This window comes from Tenrec ecaudatus, chromosome 1 (assembly GCF_050624435.1).
Source record: "Tenrec ecaudatus isolate mTenEca1 chromosome 1, mTenEca1.hap1, whole genome shotgun sequence".
In the NCBI taxonomy this organism is placed as follows: Eukaryota; Metazoa; Chordata; class Mammalia; order Afrosoricida; family Tenrecidae; genus Tenrec; species Tenrec ecaudatus.
In genome coordinates this window covers 310,033,141-310,051,542 of record NC_134530.1, presented here as the reverse complement: position 1 = coordinate 310,051,542, position 18,402 = coordinate 310,033,141, and the positions used below count along the sequence as shown (strand labels likewise).

The 18,402-nt window shown below is 42.8% G+C and overlaps 1 protein-coding gene across 2 annotated transcripts in view; it reads right to left on the bottom strand.

The window, feature by feature from the left end:
* The window catches only part of SLC35F3 (solute carrier family 35 member F3), a 546,340-nt gene that overhangs the window by 4,195 nt on the left and 523,743 nt on the right, over positions 1-18,402 (bottom strand). For both annotated transcript variants that reach the window (XM_075532778.1, XM_075532781.1), the window contains 4 exons: positions 12,224-12,443; positions 5,248-5,373; positions 2,042-2,234; positions 1,159-1,248 (listed from right to left, as the gene is read on the bottom strand). In XM_075532778.1, the coding sequence (XP_075388893.1) occupies positions 1,159-1,248; positions 2,042-2,234; positions 5,248-5,373; positions 12,224-12,443 (629 nt within the window). The remainder of the gene's footprint in view (positions 1-1,158; positions 1,249-2,041; positions 2,235-5,247; positions 5,374-12,223; positions 12,444-18,402) is intronic.

Genomic DNA, 18,402 nt, shown 5'->3' with positions numbered 1-18,402 from the left:
CTTTTTGAAGAGCTGCCAACTACGTGCTGGCCATAGACTCCTAGTGCAGTGGTTCTCAACCTTCCTAGTGCCACGACCATTTAATACAGTTCCTCATGTTGTGGTGACCCCCAACCATAAAATTATTTTTGCTGCTACTTCATAATGGTAATTTTGCTATGAATCGGGCAACCGATTCGATTTTGCTATGAATTGGGCAACCCCTGTGAAAAGGTTGTTTGACCCCCAAAGGGGTCGCGACCCACAGGTTGAGAACCACCACCCTATTGGAACACAGTGGCTTCCGTGTTGTCTAAGACAGAGAAAATACTGCTCATGATGGTTTGTTTTTTAAACATGTTTATGTTGTTTTTAAAACATGTTTATATGTTATGTTTTTAAAACATGTTTAAATGTTATGTTTTTAAAACACGTTTAAATGTTATATGTTTTTAAAATCATATTTATGTGTTATGGGTATGTTTTCATCCCCAGAAAGTCACTGATTCTCATAGTAACCAAGGTATCAAGGGTGGGTACCACCAGCATGACCTGTCATTGAATCAACCCTACCCCAGGGCAAGCCTAGATATGTCAGGGTCAAACTGTGTACCCCATAGGTTTTTCAATGAATGATTTATCAAGAATAGACCATCAGGCCTGTCTTTAATGGCCTCTGTGGGTCCACTCACACACCCAACCTTACCTTTATCAGCTGAGCACATTTTAACATTGGAGCGCTGCCACTATATGAATTTCTAGGGAAGATAAGTGAAGTCCCAGAGGGGTGGGTCTTGGGATACCCAAGAGGGCAATGGAATTCCATTGCTCCAGGGGTGAGCACTTTAATGCTGCAAAGTGAGACTGGAAGGGCTCTCATTCTATCTGGAATGCAAATGACCAGAAAGAGTCGTCTTTAACATTTATTAAGAATACAGTAATTTTTGGCTGTCACACCAGTTAGAACTAAGATTGCTTTCAACTTTCTGCCTCTTGGTGGAAAAGTAAAAACCAATCAATTATGAAGAAAACCTTACCTATAAAACAAGCACTAACATTTTACTTTAATAGTTTTTCTTTGTAGAAAGTTAAAGATGTGTTCTATATTCGGTATAGCAATAATATTTTTGAGTGTGCATATGGATATGTGTGTGTAGCCAAGAGATATAGAAAATTTACCTGCATTTACAAGTACACTGAGGACGATTCCAAGAGACATCAGAGTAGGATATGTAACCGCAATTCCAAAATTTAATATAATATTGAATGCTGAAACAAAGAATAAAAAGAGCGTTTTTCTTTGCATCTGAACTTATTTTTGCATTATTCGTGACTGGCTCTCAGCTTGATTTCCCTTCTAGGTTATCCAACCCCATTTTCTCGGAGGAGCTTTAAGCCCTATGAACTTCAGTTGCCATCTGCTATGATTCAGTTCTGAGAACAATAGTGAACCCAGGGTGTTTGTAAGGGCTTCAAGGCCTGGGTCCTGGGGCAAACACATTGAATGCGCAGCTGTTTTTCTCTTCCCTGGGCTTTGCAGAAATGAAATCCGGAATAGGTAGCCAGAGAGAAGGCACTCAAAACGGGGACTGTGGCCCTCCTCCTCACTTCTCTCTTCTCTGTAAAGGAATAAGAGCTTTGGGATTTGTTTTTAGTTTCTCTCTTCCCAAGTACTAGCATGACTTCACTGTGAGTAATGGTAGTGGTGATGGTGCCATGAATGGTCATTGATAGGACTAATTGAATATTGGTATTTACCGGGCAAGGTTCTCAGAACTCTGCATTTACTCAGAAGCCACCGGGAGTCCATTAGTAGAGGACTCGCAGTGCATTAGGCTTAGTCTAGTTACTGCGATCACTGCTTTTGAAAGGAGAATCCAGTGCTGCTCTTATAAAGGCATAATGCAGCGCACTGGGAAAGCAGCGGGAACATAATGGTGAAAGAAATGGCTTCTCCTCGGGGGTACCACTTTCCCAAGCTCGCCCCCCCCCCCCAAGCCACACAAATTCTGCTCCGTTGGTGGTGTTTTGAGGGGAGTCCAGCAGGGTGGCTGCCACTTACTCAATAAGAGAACTGAAAATCCACAAAGGTTTCCCCATGGAATGTCATCAAGCGAACTCCAGTATTCCACTTTAGTGAAGTAGAGAACGACAGGAATACAGGTGATGAAAAGGATGTTAAACACACCCAGAATGGACAGAAATAAGGCTGCTTCTCCAAATTTAGCACTGCCAAGGAGAAGCTTAAATAACACCTGCAAGAGAAAACAGAACAGATGGCCGGTGAAGCTTCATCCCAGACTCCAGCTTCATAGAGCTAAGCAGAGGGCATGTGATAAGGTCGGGTTTTGCCCACGCGACTAACACCCACATTACCTGCCTAGGCTTTCCATAAAAGAACAAAGTAATTCCACTTACAGACATTTAAACGTGTGTTCAAACCTAAGTAGCACCATGATGGGGAGTTACTTTCTGACTTTAGAGCAAACATAAGCATCAGGAATTCTCATTGACTTGTCAGTGTGGTATTCATGGCCTCACACCCCGACTTTAGCGAGTCTGAAGATGAAGCCAAATACCAGGTGCCATCAAGCTGACGATGGCTCATGCCAACCCCACTGGGTCACAGTGGACGTGTGCTCCATAGAATTGTCCATAGCTTATATTTTAGAAGTAAACTTTTCTTTCAAGGTAACTTTGGTAGATTCCAACCTTCAACCTACTGTTTAGCAGTTGAGCATGTTAGAGGAGCCCTGGTGCTATACTGGTTATATGTTGGGCTGATAATCAAAGGTCAGCAGTTCTAATTCACCAGTCACTCCCTGGGAGCGAGATGGAATTTTCTACTCTTATAAAGAGTTACAGTCTGGGAAACCCACAAGGACAGTTCCACCCTGTCCTGTAGGGTTGCAATGAGTCAGAATCCACTCAGTGGCAGTGAGATTTTAAGTTGAGCATGGTAACTCTTTATACCAGCCAGAGACTTTAAAAATTTTTTTATTAGGGACTCATACAACTCTTATCACAATCCACACATACATTAATTGTCTAAAGCACATCTGTACAATCTTTGCCCTCATCATTTTCAAAGCATTTGCTCTCCACTTAAGCCCTTTGCATCAAGTCCTCTTTTTTCCCCTCCCTCCCCGTTCCTCTTCCCTCATGAGCCCTTGATAATTTATAGATTATTATTTTGTCATATCCTGCCTTGTTCAGTGTCTCCCTTCACTCCCTTTTCTGTTGTCCATCCCCCAGGGAAGAGGTCACATGTGGATCCGTGTAATCGGTTCCCTCTTTCCAACCCACTCACCCTCTATCCTCCGAGTATCGCCCCTCACACCCCTGGTCCTGAAGGTATCATCTGCCCTGGATTCCCTGTGCCTCCAGCTCCTATCTGCACCAGTGCACATCCTCTGCTCTATCCAGACTTGCAAGGTAGAATTCGGATCATGGTAGTTGGTGGGGGAGGAAGCATCCAGTCAGGGACTTCTGAAGATGAGGAAATCATATACATCCAGGGAGCCCTAAAGTTCATCCCTGATCTGAAGTAACACACTTGGAAAACATTACCCTCAAAGGAAAAGGACTTTGGGTCCACAAACATTTATATGAATCATGCAGCACTCCTAGCTGTCTCTGCTCCATCCCGCCACTCTGATCCCAGAAATGGCATGGGTTTTAGGGGAATGCTCCAAGCTTTACTTCTTGCACAGGTTCTCATTTGTATATTAGGTCAAGCTCCTGGGAGGCTTGTAGGAAGGGGACAGATGGGGCTGGACCCAGTGGTCCAATGAAGGATATGCATTACTGTGTCTCCTACTTTACCTGCTTTCCTTCTCAGTCATTTCACAAAGTCCATGCATTTCTTGCCGTTTATAGGTTGCTCTAAGTTAGAATTGACTGATGGCAGTGAGTTTGTATACAGCGAGCCATGCAAAGGGAAGTAAATAGTTTTCACTCACTCATCTACTGGTTCTTCTGTATCAGGCAATGGGAGAGGAGACAGAAGCCTAAAGCTGAATAGTTATGCTCATTGTTAAGTGTATTTCTTCCTGATCTCGACTTCTTATCAGCACACAGCAGAGTGGTGTCTGCGTGGCCCTTGACAAGTTTTCATTTGGACAGAGACTTCAGAGTTGTAGAATGTTGCCAGACCAGGGCATCCCCTTGGGGACGTGTTTCAATGTGATAGGATGATGTATGTCTCTGTGAACAATGAGGGGGAATTGGTGTACGTCAAGAAGCTATTTTGCAAAATCGTAAAACATGTTGCTTCCAAATCTAAAAAACAATTTTCTTGAAACTTTTTATAGTACTTATTTTTTTTCTCTGTTCTACTGTTTGGATCCGCAAAGGATTAAGAAGCCTCAGAGCTAAAATGTCATCTCTCACTGCATGTTGACTCATGGTGACCCATGTGTAAGGGTGGCTATGTTGTGTTGGCTTCTCAATGGTGAGGTTTGCGGAAGTAGATCGGTAGGATTTCCGGGTGGATTTGAGCCTTTTGGGTAGCAGTCAACCACATTTACTGTTTGCATGAGACAGGGACTCCAGTTCAGATTTAGAGACTAGAAATACTTACGTTCTCTTAACAAAGAGGAGTATGAGGGATCATCCAGAAGGGCAGGGCTTCTAGAGAGCCAAGACGGAGTAGGAAGTTTAAGAGAGGGAGGGAACAGCTTGTGGAAAAATGATTTGTTTCAACTAGACCTGCAGTTAGAAAGTGCTTTCTAATTCTTCCCAATGTTTAAAATACAAAATATTTTATACTTCCCATGCTGTAGCAGTTGTGCTTTACTCTCTTAGGCTACAAGCAATGCTTGGCATGCATATGGATTTGTGACCAGTACACATGGTCCCAAATGCTGTGTAATTAAAGGATTTAATGACAAAGCCATGCCAGATATGTATGTCTTCATGTTCAATCTTGTGAGATATTATCTGACCAAATGCTGAACCAGCCGTTTAGGCTTCCCAATCCTTCTTCTGGCCAAAGTCAACAATTTCGTTCCTTATATGCTTCTGCTAATCATACACTCCACCCATTTATCCTACATGCTGCAAACATATGGCCACTGATGAGACAGTCCTCAGAACCAAGGCCAGGAGCGTTGTGACAGCCTTTGGTGGATGTCTCCACTTGTCTAGTTGACCTCCTCAGAGACACCATCAAAGGCTCTTTGAAAGTCATGAACCAGCCCTGCTGCGACCTGCTGTTCTTCCCAAGGATGACCAAGCCCGGGGAGAGCTCGCCCCAGGTAGGCTCACCTTATAGAGGGCAGACATGGATGCTGATCCTACCACCAGTGCTATGCCGATCACTGAGTGGCTGTGGAACCCATCCGCGTAGGTCATCATCACAATCCCAGCAATGGCAAGGATGGCGGCCACAATCTGGGTGGAAAGAAGAAAATGGCAGTATAGTAGTGGGGGAATCGGGTGATGTGTCAGGGCCAATGAACTAAAAATGTTGTCTCACTCAACTCACTGCCGTTGAATTGATTTCAAATCATAGTGACCCTGTAGGACCCAATAGAACTGGCCCTATGGATTTCTGAAACTATAAGTCTGCCTGGGAGTAAAAACCTCATCTTTCTCATGTAGAGGGGTTGGTGGTTTTGAACTGCTGAACTTATGGTTAGCAGCTCAACGTGTAACCACTATGCCACCAGAGTTCAGCTAAAAATTTTATAGGAGTACAACATTCTCAAAGGAAAAATGGTACCTCTTTTTCAATCCTCACAGGACAATGGGCAAAGATTCGCCCTGTCTACATTGTTTCCCAATGCTTAGAGGGGTACTTAGCAAAATTTGGCATGACCAAAGAGTTAGGAGCAATGAGGAGTTGTTTGGCTTAGCGTCAGAAAGTACCTAGGACCAGTTATTGTGATTCTTGGACACTTGGAGAGGTTGAGTCATCATTCCAACAGCAGATGACTTGGCCTGGTAGATAATCCTAGCACCTGGGAATCACCTCTTGGTTCTTTCCCAAGCTTTTGAAAGTATCTCTTAGAAACATAACTTCAGTTATTTCATGTCCCAACTGAGAAGGCATAATGAGGACAGCAATGGCGTCTAACAGGGTGATGCTTGCCAATCAGGACGGTAGACAATGTCCTAACTGTGCAAGGGAACCACTGTTCTAGTCCCAGCTGTTGCAGAATCCTTCGCCCAAACCTGATGGAAACACTACTGTCCAGAGTCAGCTTCTCCGAGAGAAGGAGCCTCCATGGAAATGCACACTTTCCTGTTGAGCTTAGTAAAATGGCCGGAATAACCAGAAGATAAATTACATAGGACAACATTCCCCAAATGAGAAAATGCATTGGCAAAGAAAATAAAAGAACTGAGAAGTGGGGAGCTATGTACTTGATATTGGCACTCAAGCTGAAAAGTGAGGTGGAGGTATTGTCTGACCACAGGGAAGGCCGACTATGTGTGTGCAAAGTTTTCACTGTTGGATTTACTAAGCGTTTTCTTCCTCTTGTACATCATTTAAAATTGACTTTACTCTGGATAGCAATATCAAATGCTTACATTTCCTGAGTAGACACTGCTCAAGTGTTTTCTACATTTTTTTTTCATTTTATTCCCCAAATAGGGAATTATCATTTTCTTCAATTTTAGATGTGAAAATGCCATCACAGAATAGGACATTAACCAGCCCAGAGTCACACACCCTATAAGCAGCACAGCAGGGACACAAATTTCAGGTCTATTGATTGCAAAATGTAACAAGCTATTGTCAACTATATTCTTGCACCTAAGCTGAAGTCTCAGTGATTGACATTTGAACTTTTTAGGTGAATCAATAATAACATGATTGAACCTCCCACAGTATGGTTGACTTACAGGCACTACCTAGTGCTTATCCAGGACATATTTTCATGTAAGGACACAGAGTCCCTAGAAAGAGGTAATGGCTTTCCTTTCATGGAGGGCATCTGGCCCTAAGGCGTTCACTTGTTTTTTATGCTTTAATGATTCACTTTCAGTCAACGGTGTCATTCTGCATCACACACATTTCATGCATTTGCCAATGCTATGCGGATTCTTTACAACCAAGGGAAAGAAACAGATATAGAAACAGGACAATGCACACACGTGTTTCCCCACAAGAAGAAAGAAATGGCCAATGGACAATTGGGAAGGAGAGGTGCGGGTCTGCTCTAGAGGACAAAGATCTTGCTTGGGAGCAGCTCAGTTTGAGAGGCAGCTGAGGAAGAAGATATCGAGATAGATTATTATTAAACCAAGGGAGGGAGGGAACAAAAGAGCTAAGGGCTGGTGAACCGCTGGAGCCTAATTTGAGTCCTTCCAAACCCAGGGCTGAAGTGTGAGGGAAAGAAAGGTGAGGCAGGGGCTATTTTCTTATGGCAGATTTCCCAGTACCTCCTCTCTCTCTTTTCCATCGATTAAACATCAAACAGCTACAATTTCAGCCTCAGCTGTGCTTCAGTGTTGAGTGAAGGGGCTAGAAGATATAAGAACAGAAAGAGCTAGATGATCCCTGGGCAGCTTGAGAGGTAGAAATTTGAAAAGCGCAGGCCCAGGCACTTGTTTTGAGAAACAGGCAATGGACAGCATCAATGCTCTGTATATACACTGCTAGGTCTCCTCTTCTGAGGGAATGTCAGTCAAGAGTCACAGGATCATCCAAAACGACATGAGCACAGTGCTGCTGGTTCAGCTACCCTAATCCCTTCAGCACTTCTTAGCCAACAAGTGGACCTCACCTTTCCCTGGAAATGCTCCCCTGATAGAAAACATCATCTGACAGCCCAGCATGGCTGATGGCTACTTGACAGTTGGGCGTATAGCTCCAAAGTCCTTTCTCAAACTCAAAACTCCTTTGGAGATTCAAGTTCTATCTTTAAAATAATAGGTATACATATTACATTTTATACCACAATGTTCCTGGGTTTGTCTGCTTTAGCTGGATAATATTTCTCTGTTTCATGTAACGTCAACCTCTTCCAGATGATGGGTCCCGTTCAGCCACACCACCACATCACTTTATATGGCTGGTGTCCCTGGGAGATGCCTCATCTGAGAGTGAATGAAGAAGAGGGAATATTTCTCATCTCCTTGTTCCCTTGCTCTTTGATCACCCTTTCTGCCCTCACCCATAATGTACTCCACTAGACTGCTGAAGAATACGTTTTCAGGAGACAGGGGTCCAGATTTCTGGGAAGCAAGAGCCCCGAGACTGCGAGGGGTGAGCTCTTTTTCCTCTTAAGGAGTATGATTTGGAGGTGTGGACGTCATCAGTCTAGTGAAAGCAGAGTCCAGAATGCTGTCTTTGAGTCTCTCCTTGGGGCCGTCCCCTAGCATGGTGCCCCACTGCCATCACCTGCCTAGCTCCAAGGGCTCGGGGAGACCACTTATCTCCTCCAATGATGCTGTCCCTAGTTAGATAGGAAAGGGAGTAAACAGGCACTCTGACACAAACATGAGCTGGGTGCAGCATCAAATTAACTTCTTGGATTTGAGCTTCTTCCGACTTATGCTACAAAGGGGATGGCTGTTTGTCCTTTGCCAAGGAGAACGTTGTCACGGTGCATTTTAGATTTCTAGTTGGATCAATTTGAAAAGGGAGATCAGATGAACTTTTCTACGTATTTTCTTCCCAACGCTTTCCTTCCCAATGTCTGAACTCAGAGAGTGGGGACAGAATGCAGAGATCATCTGTGCCCCCTCTTGATTCCAGAAGTGCGGGGTCCGGGCTACGAGTGTGCTCAGAACTAGGGAAAACACAGCCTTCATGAAAAACAGGAGAGTTTTAGCTCAGGAATTTCCAGTTTTTCAAAAGCTGCTCTTATTAGGAACATCAGCTGGATGCTGGGCGAGATGGGAACAGACAATGGAACATGCGTCTCTTCTCCCCAAAATATCCTATTGGAATTCTGGGACCCACCTAGATTTGTAGGCTGGGGTGGCCCCATTCAATCAGCTTCGACCTCACCCAACCTGTCCGGGAGGCAAGGTTGGGGTGCCTTCATTCTACCAGTGCTTGTCCTAGTTGAAACTGCCTCTTTGTCTTTCTTAGACTAGGACACACTCAATGAAATACCTGGGACTAGCCCCTCAAGCCCTCTCCTGAGAAGAAATAAGCATAAAATCAACACAGAAAGGAGGTAGCATTTGTTTAAAGGTATGTGCCGGCCACACCTCATTTTCTTTGGCCACCATGCTTCTGAGACGTGAGTACTACTAGCATTCTGTCCACCCTAAACATGCGACAGCAGGGGATCAGAGTCCAGAAAGTGAAGCCAAGATGCAAACCATGGTCACCATCACCCTGGAGTAGAACATCCATCTGGGCCTTCAAACCCTGGGTCCTGGGGAGAGCCCAAATAGGGAAGACACAAAAAGTAGCATCCAAGTCACAATAAGCACAGTACAGGTTCCCTTCAGATAGACAGTCTGATGCTTCTCACCCTCTGATGGTGTGGTAGTTACATAATTTCATATCAACTTGATAAATAGGGTGTAGGGGTAGAGTCTAGACTGCCAATCAGGTCACACCCTGATGATGCCTCCTGGTGGGCCTGGCCTTCTCATAAGGAGGGTCCTGAGAACATTCCCCCTGCCACCTCCCCATCTATCTGCCTTCATCTTCCTGACATTCATCCACCACCAATGGATCCATGGGACTTTGCACCCCAGGCCGGGGATTCCCCTGAATTCTGCACCGTTGCATGTGGCTTTGTGAGTCTGAAAAGGGATTTATGGACTAGTATCAGACATACGGACTAGTGTCCGATTGATGGACTCAGTCTGGACTGGGCTGGGATGGTTTATTGATGCACCATTACGTCCTAATATAAAGCTTTTTCTTACACATATGTGAATGTCACTAAATTCAGTTCCCTAGTCAACTCAGCCTAACACAGATGGCATAGGGTGAGATCGCCCAACCAGTGTAAGCTATATCTGCTTATTTCTGGATTTTTCTGGCACCAACTGGACCTGCTGATGTTGTTTCAGGATCCTCTGCCCTTGGACTTTGAATCTTAGGAAGCCAAGTATTCCATGGAATCTGTGACTTAGTGCTCAGGCTCTGCCATGCTCCTGATAGCTGTACTGGCCCAAAGCTTGCAGGCTCGGTCCTCCAGGAAGGGACACAGTGTGAATTCCCTTCAATCTTAGGAAATTACTCAGTGGAGATTGGAGATAACCTAGCAGTTTGAGAGAGACCTAAGAACGCCTCTCTGTACCCGTGACATATTATCTTATAACTCAATCTCTGTTGACCAAGGAGAAATTTCTCATCACTCTGGCAAGTGGTCACTCTCTGATATATTATGTCATTTCTGTGAACTTTGGGAAAGACTGTGGAACCTACCAACTTTTGTGGTCAGAATCTCTTAGAATACGGCTATAGACATCTCTGAGGAGTAATAGTGATTAGTAACCTGCACGCTGCATTGCAGATGACACCATTCTGTCTCAAACCTTGCATCATCATCATCCCAGAGCTGACCTCATGCTGAAGGCTTTCAACACAAAGTTCTTTAGTGTGCAGTGGTCAGCAAAAGTCAAACTGGACGTGTGTTGAGCATGGCTAGACTTTGTCATGGTCCAGAGTCACTAGCGGGTGGGAAGGTGTGTGTGTGTGTGTGTGTGTGTGTGTGTGTGTGTGTGTGTGTGTGTAAAACCTCTCCTGTCCATTGAAACCACCAAGTAAGTGATCTGGAAGACCTTCATGTTCTTTACGATTCTAGGAATATTTCAAGGATTTTGTGTCTCCTCTTACCATCAACAAATTTCTGTTTTCTTCTGCCTAGTTGTAGGATTAACGCTAAAGGTTCTCTTCACCGTAACAAGGTCTCATTTGTAAGTTGCTTGGGGTACTAGGTTCAGCATCAGAATTATGCCCCAAATTTCACAAGTTCTCTTGGTTCTTTGCACAGAAAAATCCCTAAAAATGTGGCCTCGACCCTAGGTCCATAGGGTCTTCTCATAGAGTCAGGCACGAAATTAGGTGGGCACTGCTTAAAGTGTCTGCATTTCTTGCAGAGATGTAGATTATTTATTTGCAGAAAGCGTTCCTGAGAGATAAGACAATGAATAACCTTTTATTCCAAAATCAACACTCAGCCTCAATACACATTTCTCCCTATTGCAGGTGAAAAAGCTACTCAGCAGTTGACTCATGTCCTCACTGCTGTAAATCAATAGGTGGGCATGAATCCCCAATTAAGATGATGTTATTATTCACAGGACAATGCAAAAGAACAGAAGCACTGGGCCTGGAGTTTGTCCCTTGCTGGTTGCCAGAATGGCTAGTTTCTCAGTTCCTACATGGCTAGTGTATTCCAAGAGTGGAGGACACAGTAAGCGATCTAACTAAAACACAAGAACACAACAGCAAGGAGGAATCTCTCTAGTGACAGGTGATAGCATGACAGTAGCAGAGCTGGGTTTCCAGAGGGAGACATGAAAAAGGCACATGGTTCTGGCAGCTAAATGTCACCAGTTCTTCCTGTTCGAGGAAGAGCCCTCTCTGTTTCCGTGCATATGCAATATTTGATTTATCCTATTTTATAACACGGTTACCAAATTGAACTAGCTAAATTTTGATGGCTTCTGTGTAATTTGCTGACACAACGAAAGGTCCTTTATGGGATATAATCTCTCTCTACCCTTCATCAGTGGCATGAACAAAATACACGTGTCCCTCCACAGTTTGAATTTCATGCAAATGTGTCTGGCCCACTTGGGGTTTGCACACACAGTTCAGAACAAGCACTCCTAAGAATGAATGCTCATGAATGTGGAAGGATCTTGGCTGTAGGGAGCCCCCAATCCAGACCGAAGTGTGGCAGAGCAGGGGGTCAGGGTTCAAAGATAGCAGGAGATGGAGCCACAGTCACACCCTGCGCTGTAGACTGGAAGCTGCCATGAAAGGGGGCGTGAGCATACAAAGGGAACTGATCATCTACTGCCAGGCTGGGATCCCAGCTATACACTGTAGGGAAAGCTGGTGACATTGCTTGAAATAAAAGGCGCTTCAATGAAGGTTTGCCCAGGATGGTTTGCAAGCAAGAAGGTTTGCAAGGCACATTGAGAGCTGTTGTGAGGCACACCAAGAACTGTGACCCTTGCTCTGTTGCACATCAGAAGGAAAGTGGTGAGTAGCTTATGCTTATGGCGGGGCACATGGAGCAAAGCAAGCCAAAGGGCATACGTTGGCTAGTATAACTGAGTGAAAGAGGAAGAGAGAGAATAAGAGACTTACCCTCACTCCCATGAACCTGTCCCTGAGCACGATCCATGAAAGCAAGAACACAAAAGCTTTGTTGCAGCAGAACAACACGGAGACATCCGTAGTGTTTATTTTCTTTATTGCATGTAAGTATAGGTAGTTTGTGAGTGTCCAAAGAACACCAAAGGGTGCTGCCTTGGTAAAAAACACCTTCAAAGTCAAGCCATTGTCTCCAAATAACCGACAGCATTCCCTAAAACAAGGAGAGAGAGGGAGTGTTATTACATTCTTCAGTTACACCGACCATTGGTTTTGTTTTATTTTCCCTATGCACAGAAGGGGAAGGCTTTTAAAAACTTTGCTGTTAATTTTTATCAACATATTTCTATTCCTGTTCTTCAGTCTACTGCTTTGATCCATGGGAAGAAATGACATATCATGGCACTGCTGTTGTTTTGATAAAGTCCATCGAGGTGGTTCTAAGTCATAGCTCCCGTATGCACAACAGGCCAAAGCACTGCCCGGCCCTCTGCCATCCTCACAATTGTCCTGTGCTTGAGTCATTATTGTAGCCACTCTGTCAATCCATTTCATTGAGAGTCTTCCTCTTTGTTGCTGCCTCTCTACTTTACCAAGCATAATGTCCTTCTCTAGAGACTGGTCCCTCCTGCCAGCATGTCCAAATACATGAGATGAAGTCCCGCCATCCTTGTCTGTAAGAAGCATCCTGGCTGTACTTCTTACAAGACAATGTGGAAGTTACATAATCTGGTGTCAATTTGGGACGTGAGAGAATTAAGAGTGATGGGGTGAAATCTAGTCTGTCAATTGAATCATAGCCAATGGGGCCTCTGTGTGGGCATGGCCTTTGAGAACTTTGGGAATGCCTGTATTTTTCCTTCTTGGAGGTGGGAGACACTTCTCTCGCTACTCACTCCCTTGGAGACTCTACTGACAAGGCAGACTCCCTGAGACACTGTATTGACAAGGCACATGGCACCAAGCTGATAGACCCCGTGCCCTGGAAACTGGAGGAGCCACATGGAGACTACTGTCAGCACTGAGATGCTTACAATGCCACTGGACCCACAAGACTTCCCACCCACTGACCTGTAATCTTCCTGCATTTGGCATCATTGCATGTGTTTTGTGAGTCTGAAGAGGACTTTATAGATTGATATTGGACATATGGGCTAATATCGGATATATGAACTTGATCTGGATTGGGCTGGGATGTTTTCTCAATATTCAACTTCTCTTGTATATCAAGCTCTTTCTTATACACATATGAGCATCTATGAATTTGTTTCTCTAGTCTACTCAGACTGACAAGACAGACTTGTTTATAACACCATGACAGGTGTTATAAATAATTTCTCTTGTTTATATTCCATTTGGAATAGATGGGTCTACACAAAATTATACACAGAACATAATGTTAGGATTATCTGATCTGAACTTCCAATAACCTGACAACTGGTTGAAGTTTTCCCTGTTTTGGTGGGGGGAGGGTGTGTGGTGGTGGTGGAGGAGGATACTTGAAGAGAACAAATTTAAATTTATTTCTAACTTTTATACCAAACTCGGGTTATCTCTGTGATCAGGTAGGGTAGTTATTTCTTAGACATATCTAACAAATTTGAGTCATGAAACAGTGTAAATGAATCCTATCTACATATCTTCTCCATGAAGTCATCATTAGGGTATATTAATTCACTATTTGTAAATACAAGGCTCTGCTGGATTTAAGAGAACCATACAGGAAGAGTAAATAGATGCAGGAGTTCAGTAAAAAATTGGTAGATGAAAGTGTTTCAATGACATGGGTCCTACGATTAGGTTGTAGGTAAATAATCATTGATATTTGAAGAATTGTTTTAAAAAGAATAAGATTACATATGTAGAAAGACAAACTGAAGTGTAGGCAGCACATTGAGAGCCCGGTAGGATAGAGCTTGGACCACTGTTTATCAACTTGTATGAGGGAGAGTGAAGATGGATGTATGGGCGTGAGCCCAGGCAAAGGAGAGACAAGTAAGGAAGTTCCTACAGAGTCCAGCTCCTCGGCCTGATGCCTCTAGAGCAGAATCAGCAGTAGAAGTGATGGCAGCTGGCTCAGGAATTAGTTTGACAAATACTTGGGTTTGATTCAAATGCCACAAAAACAGAAGACACTAAGAGGTGGGAATAGCTGCAGGGTATGTCACTTAATATGTGAAAGCATCAGTAAAGATGCAAAATTAAACACAAGAATCAAAGGCGATGTGGTGCACATTTTAATTTATTTTATAGCTTGTTCTTTCTGTCGATCCCAAATGATATCCGTCTTTGCTCTTTCTGAAAGGAGACAGAACACTCATCTGGAAAATGGATGGATGACTGGGCGAGTGATGGGGAAGAAGCATCCTCACAGGTGTGTTCCATTCATTCATTTGTTTCACAGTCCTTTGTTGTTTCTAACCACCCAAGCACTGGAACACTACATTAAAATAATGGGATCTAATGTGAAACCAATGGAACTGAATGGGTTTCATGTTGGCTCATTTATGGTATGAGAAGAAAATCGACGTTGTATGCTGATGTTTCTATTTGCTGTTTCACATGCATAAAGCATCTGAGCTGTATTTTTCCTGGGAGTTTTCAAGGACCTTCATCACGGAGTGCTCTTCTTCACTTCAGGGACAGTGGCCACAGATGGCTCCCTTCCTGGGTATTATTACCATGCCTGGAAAGTGATTATGAAGACCTTAGGTATTATCAATGCTTAATGTGCATGAGGTACTTCAGGAAAATGTTCATGTGATTTATATAAACATATCGGACATTGAAACCGTATAGAGAACCGTTCTTCTTTGATGTATTTGGTTAAAATGATATGAGTCTCTCCAGTATGATCAACAAAAAATAAAGGATCATTTTATGTCAATAATACACCACATCTAAATCTAGAGACATGTGAAATCTGCCTCATCACGAGCACCAGAAGAGTGTAGTGCCAGATGGGTGGTCTGTTCCTGGCCACTCCTGAGTAGGCAGAACTGCTTCAGGAAACATCTGCCCTGACCCTGGTTGCCTCCTGAGCCCATAGGTTCCCTTCTAGGAATAAGCACCATGACCTTACCACCTACTGACCTGGCAGGAACTATGTCTAAATCAGGCACCTTGATTCTAGATAACATCTAAGCTATCAGGAACTCAGTCTAAGACCAGTCATCTCAACCTCACCATGAGCTCCGTGATGGGCAGAGAGCCAGTATAGACTGGTTAACCTGGTCTTCACAGTGTTCTCCTTTGTTGTAAATATTTATTTCCCCTTTCTGCTATCTTGTTCTCCTTCTCAGATATCCCCTTTCCTTCTTTTCACTTCCCCTGTTTTTTATTAGATTTTTAATCTTTCCCTAAATTTTTTGCTAGTAGCATCTCGTCCTTTCCTCCCTATTTTTTTTAGTGATTAAATTATTTTTCTTGTTTCTTGCCTGTTTTCTCAGCTTATTATTATTTTCTTGCTAGTTCCTCTTTCTCTTTTTGTCCCACCCAATGGAACATAGCAACTATTCACACACTGCCCAGCCACAACCATACTTTTTTCAGTCCCACTAAATGAGTGATGAAAATGATATATTTTTGCATTGATACTTGATAGATGGCAACCAATACTATCCAAACCCACCCTCAAATGTGCTATACAAAGAGCACACAGAACTGTACACACACTCACATTCTTTATCACATTAGTCAAGAGACAGGTAATGAGAGCCGAATAATACACCAAATTATAACAATTGATTAAATATACATACAAATCAGTGAGAGAAACCAACATTAAAAAAAAAACAAAAATTTAAAATAGCAACATAGGAATCAGACGAAAGCATAAGAATGATGTAGGATATTATCAAGAGAAACAACCTAGGTCTCATCAGAATCCAAGAAGAAGAAGGTACTCCAAAATTGCAGATAAAATAGTATGAGAATTCATAGAAGAAAATTTCCTAGGGGGGAGACTGAGAGAAACCCAAATAGGAGAGATGTCAAAAGAAAAGCAGAGCATATCATAGTCAAACAACCCAATTTGAAATAAAAGGAGAAAATTATGAGGGCAAGGAGAATAAAAAGAATAGTCATCTACAAAGGAAAACAAGTTGAAGCTCAGACTTGTTATAGGAACGATGAAGACAAGAAGTGAAGTGGCATATACAAAATTCTGAAAGAAAAAAAAAAGAGCCAACCAAAAATTCTGTATCCAGCAAAATAATACTTCAAGTACAAGGGAGAAATAAAGGTATTTCTAGAGAAGGAAAAACTAAATGGATATGTAAAAATAGACCAACACTATAAAAAATGCTAATGGGATCAGATCATTAAGAACAGAGAGTCAACATAAGCAAACCTAAGAGCATTGGCAAGACAACATAACCAAGAAACCAATATGATGGAAGCAGCATCAAAACAACGCCAAAATAGAGGAGAAACAAAGACACTGATAAATTTACCACCAAAAGGGATAAAAGAACTGAAACACAGCAAAATGACATCAACAATACCATCTATAGCAACAATGACACTGAATGTCAATGGATTAAATGCACCAAAAAGAGTAACAGACTGGTTTAGAAAACAAGGCGTATCTCTAAATTGCCAAGAGACAAACCTTAAACTCAAAGACAAAAATAGATTAAAAATAAAAAGATGGTGAAATGTCTACCAAGTAAATGGCAACCATAAAAGTGCAGTATTAGTGAAATGAATCTCTGATAAAATAGATTTCAAGGTGAATAACATAAGGAGAGACAAGAATGGACATTATATCATGATTAAAGGAATAATACACCAAGAACATATAACCTTAATAAACATGTACACCTAATAAAAGACCTTCAAAATACATCAATCAAATGCTCACAGATTTGAAAATAGAAATAAACAGCTCGACAATAATTATAGCAATCAACAAGTGGGATTTACTAAGGATAAAACACCTGTGTGCATCAAAAGACTTTACCAAGAGGGCAACAAGGCAACCCATAGACTGGGAGAGGATTTTTAGCAACGACACAACAGATAAAGGGCTTATTACCAAACTCTTCAATACCCTCCTTGCCTGCAAAAAGAGGAAATCAGTTAACCCCTTGAAGAAGTGGGGAAAAGAACTGAAAAGTAGTTTCACAGGAAGAAGACTAGTATGGCCAATAAACATATGAGAAAACACTCTCGAACATTAACCATCAGAGAAATGCAAATGAAAACAACCATGAGATATCATCTCCTAACACATTTGAGGCTAGTCCAAATCAGAAAATCAGAGAGCAACCATGTTGGAGGTGATGTGGCAAGATAGGAACTCTCCTACATTGCTGATGGTCTTGTAGTTATCTACAACTGCTATGGAAAGTGACCTGGCGATACTTAAAAAAAAAGTAAGGAAATTGATCTACTTTATGACCCAGCTATCGCTCTACTGGGCATATACCCTGAAGAGGTAAGAAATAAACCTGTCGTATGTGCAGTGTTTATTGCAGCACAATTCACAATCACAAAGAATTGGAAACAACCTAAATTTCCATTGGTAGACCAGTGAATCAGTAAACTCTGGCACCTACACACAATGGAGTACTAAGCACTGATGAGCCCATGAAACACGTCTTTTCATGGGAAGAGTTGGAGGAAATTATGCTAAGCGACGTCAGCCAATCACAAATGGAGGAGTACAGCATGAGTCCCCTGAGGTAAATGTATTTAGCACAGTAGGTATAGAAGAGAAGCCACAAGACAAATGGGTGCATAAGCAAATGTGGTGAAGAAAGCTGATGGTGCCCGGCTCTCAAAAGAGATAGTGTCTGGGGTCTTAAAGGCTTGAAGGTGAACAAGCGGCCATCTCGCTCAGAAACAAATAAGCCCACATGGAAGAAGCACACCGGCAAGTGCGATCACGAGGTGCCCAAGGGACCAGATATAAGGCAGCATGCAAAAAAAAAAAAAGATATAAGTGTGTGTATGTATGTGTATTTATGTGTATATGTATATATGTATGTGTATATATATATTATATTAAATGAAGGGGGAAGTGCAGAGTGGAGACCCAAGGCCCAAGTGTCAGCCAATGGAGATCCCCTCATAGAGGGGCTTAGGAGAGGAGATGGGTTAATTAGGGTGTGAGGTAGTATCGATGAAGAACACAGCTTTCCCCCAGATCCTGGATGCTTCCTCCCCCC